Source organism: Halichoeres trimaculatus, unplaced genomic scaffold (genome assembly GCF_033239565.1).
Source record: "Halichoeres trimaculatus isolate MK-OKI-2021-1 unplaced genomic scaffold, fHalTri1.1 fHalTri1_scaffold_10, whole genome shotgun sequence".
Lineage (NCBI taxonomy): Eukaryota > Metazoa > Chordata > Actinopteri > Labriformes > Labridae > Halichoeres > Halichoeres trimaculatus.
In genome coordinates, this window is record NW_027437187.1 from 9290374 (window position 1) to 9301059 (window position 10686).

The 10686-nt window shown below is 39.2% G+C and overlaps 1 protein-coding gene across 3 annotated transcripts in view; it reads right to left on the reverse strand.

Annotated features, from left to right (window-relative positions):
* Nucleotides 1-10043, reverse strand: part of LOC141796715 (DNA topoisomerase I, mitochondrial) — a 43585-nt gene extending 33542 nt beyond the window's left edge. The window contains exons 1-6 of one of the 3 annotated variants that reach the window (XM_074677966.1): nt 9860-10043; nt 9569-9697; nt 6194-6248; nt 4444-4496; nt 814-930; nt 589-676 (exon numbers count right to left, since the gene is read on the reverse strand). In XM_074677966.1, the coding sequence (XP_074534067.1) occupies nt 589-676; nt 814-930; nt 4444-4496; nt 6194-6248; nt 9569-9684 (429 nt within the window). In that variant the 5' untranslated portion in view covers nt 9685-9697; nt 9860-10043. Of the gene's footprint in view, nt 1-588; nt 680-813; nt 931-4443; nt 4497-6193; nt 6249-9568; nt 9698-9859 lie in introns of all 3 variants that reach the window. The other 2 variants (XM_074677963.1, XM_074677965.1) reach the window with 2 other exon arrangements.
* Nucleotides 10044-10686: the final 643 nt, after the last annotated feature.

Sequence of the window (10686 nt, forward strand, 5' to 3'; positions counted from 1 at the left end):
CATGCTGAGTTAAAAGCCAAAGAATAAAAGTGAGTTTTAAGACGTGATTTAAAAGTCGTCAGGGTGGGGGATGTTTTTATATTGAGTGGGAGATCATTCCATAATTTGGGAGCCACCACCGAAAAGGCTCGATCACCTCGGGTCTTTAAACGAGTTTTTGGGACCACGAGGTGAAAGTGATCAGCAGACCTCAGGGACCGCGAGGGAGTGTAAACGCGTAAAAGATTGGAGATGTGCTGAGGTGCTGATCCTTGAAAAGATTTAAAAACAAACAATAAAATTTTAAAATGAATCCTAAAATGAACGGGAAGCCAATGGAGGGACTCCAGGACTGGAGTGATGTGTTCATGCTTTCGTGCTCCTGTTAAAAGACGAGCAGCTGCATTCTGGACTAGCTGTAAGCGCGCGCGAGAGAAGCCTGATTTTCACCAACGTACAGAGCATTACAGTAGTCTAGTCGCGTAGAATTACTTCATGGGGTACGACCCAGACCGCGAGGCCATCTGCATCCCACGGTGATATTTACATAAATAACAACAGAAATGTGGTGGTCAACGCCATGAATCAGAGACGAAGATGGTTGTGTACCTTTTCGGTTTTCTTTCTTGACTTTTTCTTGGGAGCCTCTTCATCACTTTCTCCTCCATGATCGCCTGACTTACTTTTTCTTTTTGAGCTGCTGATTAAGAAAAGACAGGCAGAATCTCATCTGGTTTTGATGTTACAGAAAAATAATGTTATTGTTTAATTTGCTCCCAAAAAACTGAGTTTACACAACAGGTAAAGCACGGCCCATAGACCTGTCAGACTTACGGTTTGGCTGCGAGGTCTGACGGACCCTCCATCGGCTCATCCTTTATCCTTTTCCTTTTCAACCCTGTCTTCTTTGGTGTGAAGTCTTCATCCTCTGGGCCCAGTTTCAACAATGCACTAAACAGGACAGAGAACTGTTGTCACCCTCATGAATGTAGAGCTGAGTGTGATTGTCATTTAAGCCCCTTTACTCATTCAGATGACTGTTTTGTTGTCTTAAAAAAAAAGACACTAAGTTTTTTAAAAGCATGTTTTAAAGCATGTTTGAGGCTGCAGTCACCTCTTTTGAATTCTCAAATGCTCAAAAAGCGTACGCTCATAATCAAACCAAAAATCTTGTGTTGTTTGAACCTCTGTGTTGTTTTTCTCTTTAAAAACACAGTGAGGTCGTTGATTTTTTATTAGCCCTTACTCAACAAGCTAATAACAAGGCAGGATAAAAGCTTAATGGCTGCTTTTCATTTGCTCTTTTCCACACTGCGGCTCCAGAGTCAGGACAAAATTACCCTACAAGTTTAACAAGAAGAAACCCATCCAACAGTGACACACTGACCACAAGAAGCCACATATACCGGTAATTATCATAATGAGGCAGCATTATCCAAAGACTAATGATAATGACATAATTGCAGCAATTTGAAAAACAATTATAATAATACAACTGCAAGCCCTGATTTCCCTGCAGTGAAGACTTGGTTTGAAGGAAAATGGTACAAATGAAGAAATCAACACATTAGAGAATGCAAAAAATGTTTCCCTTTTCCTTCACTTTGCATTGGACAAATGGCACAAATGTAGCCCATAATTATCATTCTGGCTCACTGAATCCTAATTATGAGACGCTGTGGTAGCAGCTACCTGGCACACGTTTTCAGAGCCTAATGCACTCTCCCTGCACTGATCAGTGATAGCTCCTGACTGAGCCGGCCCTCCTCTCTCAGGATCGCTGGCCTCACACGTCATCTAGAAACTGATCCAGGCTGCATGTAGACTGAAGATGATGTGAGAGTTTGTTTTACTTATACAGTAAAGATGTTGTTCCTAAAGCCCTGTTTCCACCAAGCTGTCTGCTTTAGATCAGTACAGTTTGGTACAGGTTGGCTCGGTTAAGCCCGGTCTTCACAGAACAACCGTGCCTCCTCGTGGTAGGCAGCATGTAAGCTGGATGCCCACAGCGGCCCGACACAGTGTACCACGCTAATAAATCCTACGAAGAAGAAAAATGTGACACAGTGAACAAAAAGCAACAATGGAAGACACCCAGCATTTCATTCTTTGTGATTGGCATGTAGCTCTTTGATGCAAAAAGCAATCAAGTTTTGTTTCAGAGAAGACTGTGCTTATCAACAGTCTGCATTGTTGTAGCTCCACCTTCCAAGAGCAGATCGGTTCAGTCTGGCTGTTTTCCAAACCGCCTACTACATACTACATGTGAATGTAGTATGTAGTAGGCACTACAACCTACCTACTGCTTTTGCACGTTGTATGTAGTATGACTGTTCTGTTGGGTCTGTTTTGTCGTATACTACTCTGGTTTCCAATTAATCGTATCATAGCAGGATCATCATTCTTGATTTCTAATCTTACAACAAAAGTAAAATCGATGACTGAAATTACATTTGGATTTTTATTTTTACAGCTGATGAAAAAACTACTTCCATACAATCCAGGTATGGTTAAAAAGGGCTAATTATTGGTTTATATGGGCTTTAATTAATTTGTAGAAGTAAACACTTTTTTACAACCAGAAGTGACAAGATTTACAGGTGTTTCTTTCTCATCACTTCACCTCTATCTCACAGACGGTATAATGTTAATGTTGTTGTGTTGTAGTTGCAGTGCTGACTCATTCCACTAGATGGCAGTAATTCACCGAAACCTGCCACCCGCACAGACAAACAGCGTCAGCGCTGTGCATTGTGGGAAACAGTTTGCCAGGTAGACTGGTCCGCTGCATACTGAGAAAATTTCCTGGATCAGTAGGACATCCAGGGATTTTTAGCATACCACAGATTTTGCAAGTTTTCGCATACTACCTACTACTTACTAAATTTCGGCCAAAATAGTAGGCACTGCGAGTGTAGTAGGCGGTTTGGAAAACAGCCTTTGGCACCCATACGAAAGAGTCCCAAAAAGTGGAACGGCTCGTCTCGGTTCTTTGGGGATCTGTCCCAGAGTAAGTCAGTGGAAACGCCACAAAATGCAAACTGAACCGGACTGCTTGGTGGAAACGCGGCTTAACTGAAAGAAAATGTTGAAATGATCTTGACAACAAACAACATAAATGTTGGATGAGTCAAAACATTTCAACAGCTTTATAAAAACAAAATAGTGACAAATCCATTCCCTTCGTTGTAGTCTGTCATTTCTACTTCCTGCATTGATCCAGTCTGCTTCATTCTACACACAAACTCCTGACTCTTTTTCCAGGATGTAAAACTCATTATTCCAAAAACTGTTCACCTCCTGCCATTTTAATGATTATGTGTATGTCTTTGTGAAGCACTGTGAATTGCCTTGTTGCTGAAATGTGCTGTATGAATAAACTTGCCTCACAAAGAGGACCTGTAGAGCTCTAAAGAGCACAACAACAATTACAGTCCAAGCTTCACAGCAATTATGATGCACTTACGTCAGCTTAGACTTAAAAGTGCTTTTTCAAAGTTGCAGGAAATTTTTCACAAAGACATCCTGCTGACAAATGTACCTCGACATGAAAAATGGATCCAAGGAGAGACTGTGAATTTCTATAATGATGAGACAAGTACAATCATTATCACACTTTGGTGACCGCAGCCTTAGCAGGTTTTCTTTGTCCGCACATTAACACAACAAATCACATATATCACAGGAAACGCCTTCTTCCACCTACTTTTCTTTCTTTTTGTTTGCTTGTTCAGCCTTAGTGTGCACAGAAGTTAGTTCAAGTGTAGGATGTGGAGAGAAAAAAAGAAAGCGTGTGTAGAAGTGGTCAGGATTTTTGCCATACTGCACCACTGAGCAAAATCTATAAAAAGCTATACAAAGGAAGGTGGGTCACTGCGTCCATTGACATTTACGCTCTGTGGTTCTAATAGCCTTATGTTCCTTTCTGAGCTCTGCTGCCAGGCCCTAACTTTCCTCCCTGCATGAAACCTGCTCAGACACCACTGTTACCACTTTGAAAGGGAACCGTTAAATGCCAAAGTTTGGCAAAAGTTACGACATCTATTTTCAAATGTCACTTGTCACACTGTGATGTGTAGGTCTACTTTGGAGAATCAATCCATTAACAAACCCGTATAAAACATCACAGAGACCCATTCCACTCAGCAGGCCTTTGGCCAAAGCCTGCTTTCCAGGAAACGCCCAGCCGAGCTTCTGACTACTCAAACCATGCTTTCTCATTTATTACTCTCCTGACAGGCGGCAGACATTAGTCTTGAGCGCAGAGTAAGATAAATTCTCTGTGAGACAGCTCAACACTTGGTATGAAATGGGGATGGCTTCCATCCAGGGTCTTGAGATCAAAACACAAGAATTAATTTCCATAATCTCAGTGGAGAAAGGGGATGATTTCCAGATGAATGTCCCTGTAGCTAACTCATGATCACAGCTTTAAGTCAGACACAGCCATGACCTGGAACATACCTGGCACTGCTGGAATCCTCTGAGGACTGTGACTCCGACTTTGGAGTCTTGGCCTGAGAATAAGACAAGCGTAGACTAAAGTTAGATGCTGGAACATGAACTAAGGTCCTATGACACTGCCCACATTCACTTTATGCAGTAGTCAAACATTGAATCACCAAGGTTACACTTTTCAAGACTTCTCCAGTCTGCCTTTGAGCATCTCACCTGTACAAAGCTGCATTTATCTGAGGCTGTTGTTAGAAGCTTAGAGTATGATACACAGAACTCGTCTTAACTCCTGCTTGGGTCCACAGTTCATGAAGGGAATTGAAAATGTTTGTCATTTGACTTTATCTTCGAGTTTGTTGTCTTAACCCTCCATATTCTAGAGCCAGTTGTTCAAAGGTAATCCAATCGGATTTTGGTTATCAGATTGGATTAAATTCTGAAAATGGGTAGTTCAAAAAGGAAAGACTGATTTCAAAACTGGATTAGATCACCTAATCTAATCCTGGATGTAATCTGGATCAAACCTTAAATTTGTGTTATTCAGAACTTTTCTGTAGGATTTGGACAACTTTGATCCAAAAAAACAGGAATATCCTGATCCCAACAGGGGGTAGGATTTCAAGGTGGATTTCAGGAAGAAAATGTAGTAAAACTTTAAAATTGGTCAAGTAATGCAACAGTTTTACAATTTAGTGTCAACACTTTTATTTGTATTTTGCATTTGACTTGTTTAACCATTACAGTGACAAAGTTAGTTAAGCAACCAATGAAGCCTTTCAGTATAGCAAAGTGAAAAAAAGAGGAACTGAAAGAGCAGAAGCTCAGATACTCCTGGCCGAGGAACAAACCAAGCAGACCAAACTGCAGCAAACCAGAGAAAAACTTCAGATCCACCTTCTAAAATCTGAGCCTAAAAATGCTGGACTCTCCTTCACAGATGAACCCTGTACATTTTTTTTTGAGAACTATTGGACATTTAGCCTCCTTTTTTTTTTTTACATTTCCGATGTTTTCAAAATATCCACTTTGTATTTTTTTATTGGTTATTCATTTGTTGTGGCACAAATAAGGGGTCATAGTAGAATCTTGAAAACTGTGTATCTGGATCAGGGTGATCCAATCCAATGTTGCTTTGAAAAAACGGCATAAAACTGAGATGGATTACCTGATCCTGGATTGCAAGAAATGGGATTTCCAAATCCAGATCATTTTGATCCGGATTAAATTCTTTCAACAACTGGCCCCTAGATGTCATGTAATATCTGAATTCTGGGGTAATAAATTCCTTCAACTTCCAATTTTAATATCTTTCAAAGAACTGGTTATGTCATGTCTGAGTGGATTAAAATACCCACACAATAAATAATTGTACGCTGTACTCAAAGAATAAAAAATGCTACAGTTGTCCAGCTAGATCATTGAGGTGTGAAATCCTACAACAGAAAGAGATCACTTCACCCCTCTTTACCTCCTCTAGCTTGGTATGTATGTAAATATATCCGGTTCATGTTGCTGGTTTCAAATAGCATGGAGGTTACCTACAAGGACAAGCTGCTGCACACACTGTAGCTCTGACATTCTGAGCTGGGGTCAGTGGGTAAAAGGGAGAGAAGTTTTCCAAAACAGCAAGAGTTATGGATGTGCTCAGGTGACCACCATAACAAACTCACAAGTTCTATTTACATATTTTGGATGTAGGTCAGACTCCATAAATCAGGCTCTGTGAGAGAGGAGGGGGGGGAGAAACTTGGTGATTTACCTTCATTTTGGCTTTTCCATTGAGAGTTTTCTCTGCAGATTTGGTTGACTTTGCACTGTCCACCGGGATGTCAAAATAGAACAGATAAATAAAGAGAGGAAAGAAAAATGCTTGTTAGTGTAGCAGTATTCGTAGCACATAAGCAGGGAGGAATGATCTAGGAGTGCATGAATAAAGTAGCTTCCACTTCTGCTGCGAAATGACTGAGGAGGGACTGGAGACCCAGTTTGAGCAGCACTTTCATCAAGTACAGACTTATGTGAAGAGCACACTGGGCTGACGTTAGATTCATGTTTGGCTGCTTATGGTTCCGCGAAAATACAAGCTTTAAGAAAACAGTGAATCCTTCTGCAGTTATGAACATTTTGTTTTTCAGTTTGACCTTTACACCCATCAAGGTTGGATGTATGATGGAATAGAGCAAAAGTATTTCCGTTTTATTTTTTTTTAACTTAAAATTTCCAAACTCTGGAGCACCAGACGGACACACAGTTTAATTTTTAAAGCAAGGCTCTCCTGTCATGATGAGGAAAATGAGCTCCATGAGTCCTGTAGCTGATGAGGATAAGTTGATCCTTAATCAGTAATTCAGTCAGTGTGCCATGAAATAACACGGGGCTAGCTGTCACACAGGGCTGCCCGCTCCACTGCCAGAAGCACTTTCAGGTGTCTATTCATCTCCCAACTCTCATCAATTACACAAGCCAATGACAGATCACTCTGCATTCATTTGTCTGCTCACATATGCATGGTAATAAACGCATCAGATATCAAGGTAAATTAATTTATTCATATGAAGATGGAGTACACACTGTACTCGGTGAAATGAATGCATTCACTGAACAACAAGAGCCTGCTCGACAGCTCAGCCGGAGTAGCATTCTCCATGTAACACGTTATTGTGTTTGTCCTTCAGCAGCACATAAACACCAACATATGGCTCTTGTCTTTTCTGATCCATCATCCTTGCATGTTTTAACATTTTTAATTCATTTGTCCTCATTTTTTTAGAAACTATGAAAGCCAAATATCTTTGCAGCACGTTCTATATCTGATTAGCCTCAGCAGTCCACTCATAAGTCAGGTTTCTTTCATGTATTATTGGAGTGATACCAATAACAGGGAAGCTCACAGGCATCGTATTTGACAAAATGGTGAGTTATATCTATATTTCCTTTATTCCATATTTATAACTTTTTTTTATTGACAAAATGGTTATCACTAAGATATTAGAAAATATATTTTTTTATAAAACAAAAATATTATTCTCTCTGAACCAGCAAGATTTAGCAGCACTTCAGTGACATTTTAGGGCTATCAAAAAATTTTAAGAGTAGTCTATCTGTCTCCACTAGTCTGCCTGTATGAATTTTTGATAGTGCTGTACTATTTGGTAAAATTATGTGATTGCAGTTATTAGACAATATTTCTTTTTTTATATATTTTAAGTCCACATGCTTTGTTATAGGGGAATGTGCAGAGATTGATGATTTTTGTGAAACACACATTTTAATTTAAAACACTAATAAACAGGGTTATACATTCTAAATTTCAAAATACAAAAAAAAACACAGTACAGTTATCTTGGGGTTAGTTTCAAATGTTTTTTTGAATGCCTCTTTTTGTTTTGATTTTTATACTTCCTGGTTTTGGGGGGAATTCTGACGCCTACAGGTCCTTATTTGGAGTACAAAATTGAAACAATAAATTAGAAGTATTGAAGTTTGGGATCACATACTTCATGCCACCCTCTGCATACGTCCATGCCTCGGCCGGATCACACCAGTCTCAAAAGTTTGGACACACTGTTTATCAGCAAAAACTTCATCCAGGAGTTTCAGAGAAAGAGCTCAAGCAAGCTCCAGAAAAAATATCATTGAAGAAAATAGGTCTGAACTTTTACCCCAAAGCCTAAATTACGCTCCCTGCATTGCTGAGAAACTATACGGCACATGTGTCCATTAGTAAAAAGGAACATGGGCATTTTTATGATATTATAGTTTTTGATTTTTGTTTTTATGATTAGTTCTCTAACTATAATAACCACGCTGCACACGCTCAGACAGTCAGAGCAGTTACTGGGCATCAGAAAGGTTGTAACATCCATTGAAACACAAGCACACTTGAACTGCAGACTCTTGTACAGTTACATAGCTCTACATTGTTACATTACAAATGAGGTTGTGAATACATTAACTGCATGGAACTTATTGTAGATGCATCATCTCCAGCTGAACGGATCCAGAAGAAAAACTTCAGCATGCAGCACATTGGATTTAGCTATGAGCTGGTGCAAACTCAACATACTTGACCATAATACTGAAATGTCACTAACAGATCTTGAACTTATATTTTAATATATTTTGCATCAGTATAACTGGAAGCCAGATTTAAGGTTAATTCAGAACAGAAGTTTGTCTATAATATTTGGGTACACTTAGTGTTTTTAGAAATATTGAATGTCATTATTAAATGAGTTAACTCTATTTACTTGAACTGCGTGTGTGTTTTGTCCTCCTTGAGCCTGTGACTGGAGGACCGACAGGCAGCCTTTAAAAATCTGTGATTTGTTCTGTGCAGCAGGTTAGATGGTAGAGAAACAGTTTTCCATCCATCATGATCCCATTTTTTATTTGGGTCATTCTTAAAAAGTCAACCAGAGTTTGTTGCAAATACATCTCTTTCAGTGGTTGCAGCTGATATCTCTGTGTGCTCTATGAAAAGTATACTCCTGAACTAATCCCAGGGGGCTAAATAAAAAAAAGTTTGGATTAACCTCAACACTATGCTTATGTTTGTCCTATGTCAGGTATCGTTTAATGCTGTTAATGTAACTATTGTTTGGACTCTGTGAGGCACTGTAGACCCAATGAATAAACTAACCTTGCCTTAAAGTCATGAGAATCTTTTTGTGCCTCAAACCTGTGATTTTAAGTTTAAATTAAATTTTCACTCAGAATAACCAAGAGACGTTTATGAAGACATTTACTCATACTTCTGGGGTTATTTTCTTTTTGATTAAAGTAATTCTGAGGCAATTGTTTTATCATTTAAATCCATTGAGTTTGTTTGATTTATTTACTATAGATAACAACCGACTCTGTATCATTATTTGAAGAGTGACAAGAGAGAGCTGAAATAGTGATTGACTTAGGGACAAGTTTAACAGTGTGAAGCAGCTCACTCATGAACGAGTAAAGTACCATAGACTCAACATGAATGCGCTTAAGAGGTCTCAGGTGTGGCTACAGCAAATGTGAATGGATGAATTGGGTTGTGGCTAAAGGGCGCGAGGTGAAATAATCCTCCGAAGCCCAGAATTCCTGTCAGTAGTATCAGCCCATTAGTTCTTTACTTTCTTCATAGATTACGAACCTGTTTTTGATGGGGGCATCTCCGGAAGCATCCGCACTTTCATCCCCACTCGGCCTTTTCAGCTTCAGCGCTTTGCGTTTGGCTTTTTCGTCTCCTAAAGCGTCTTTTTCTCCCATCTCTCACATGTACCTGGTGATGTAAGTCATAGGATAAGCACACCTAACTGGAGACCTGCCTGAAAGTGATGTGGGCAGACATGTGAGGAGCGTTTAGCTAACATAGCTCATCAGAGAAACCAACATAACCGTTTGTCACGAATCAATAACCAATCACTCCAACGTTCCAGCTTACCAAAAGAACTTTACAGCATCACTTGTGTCTTAATTTGAAGAAAAAGACAAAAACTATATTTCATGAAAAACACAAACTTTTTAGGCGGTTAACTTGATGGACAGCAGGACGCCGTTCGTTGCTAGTTTTGAGTTCAGCTACGTCACCCCCAGCTGTCTTCTGATTGGCTCACGATGTTCTGAGTTACCGTTTTTGACCGGCGAAATCTGCCTTCACGGATACTCGAAATAATCGGAAAAATCTTTTTTTTTTTTCCCCACATTTTTTTAATAAGCAGAAACAAATAAATGAATTTGTTCGAGACCATACAAAAATACGTTTGTTTGATTTTAAGCACCACACTCATAAATTAAGTCTTAGATATTGTGGGTTTTTAAACTTTTTACGGTTCAACTCATCACAATTCCCTCAACTTCAAATGCAACAACAAAATAATGATTTAAAAAAATAAGATTAAAATTCCAACACATTGACTTCAAAGAAGTAATAAAATCAAAGTGTTGTGGTTTTCATGGATTTAAAGTTAAATTAAATCAAAAGACAAAACTTTTCATGTCATTAGAATGGGCCTAATCAATATCTAAATCTTCCCAGGGTGACATGGATGATACTGTTCATATACAGTACATGAGCAGTAGCATAACTTGAAAATAACCTTAATCATTCATGATGTGGCCAATGTCCAGATGATGGCCACCTTAAGTTTTCTTTTAACTTGTTAATTTTGGGGAGGGGGATGGAAAGAAAGAAATCAAGATGAACCTATAGCATGAACACATCCAAAGTCAGATATAACGTTGCAAGTCCGAGCATTTGAGGAGGACAAG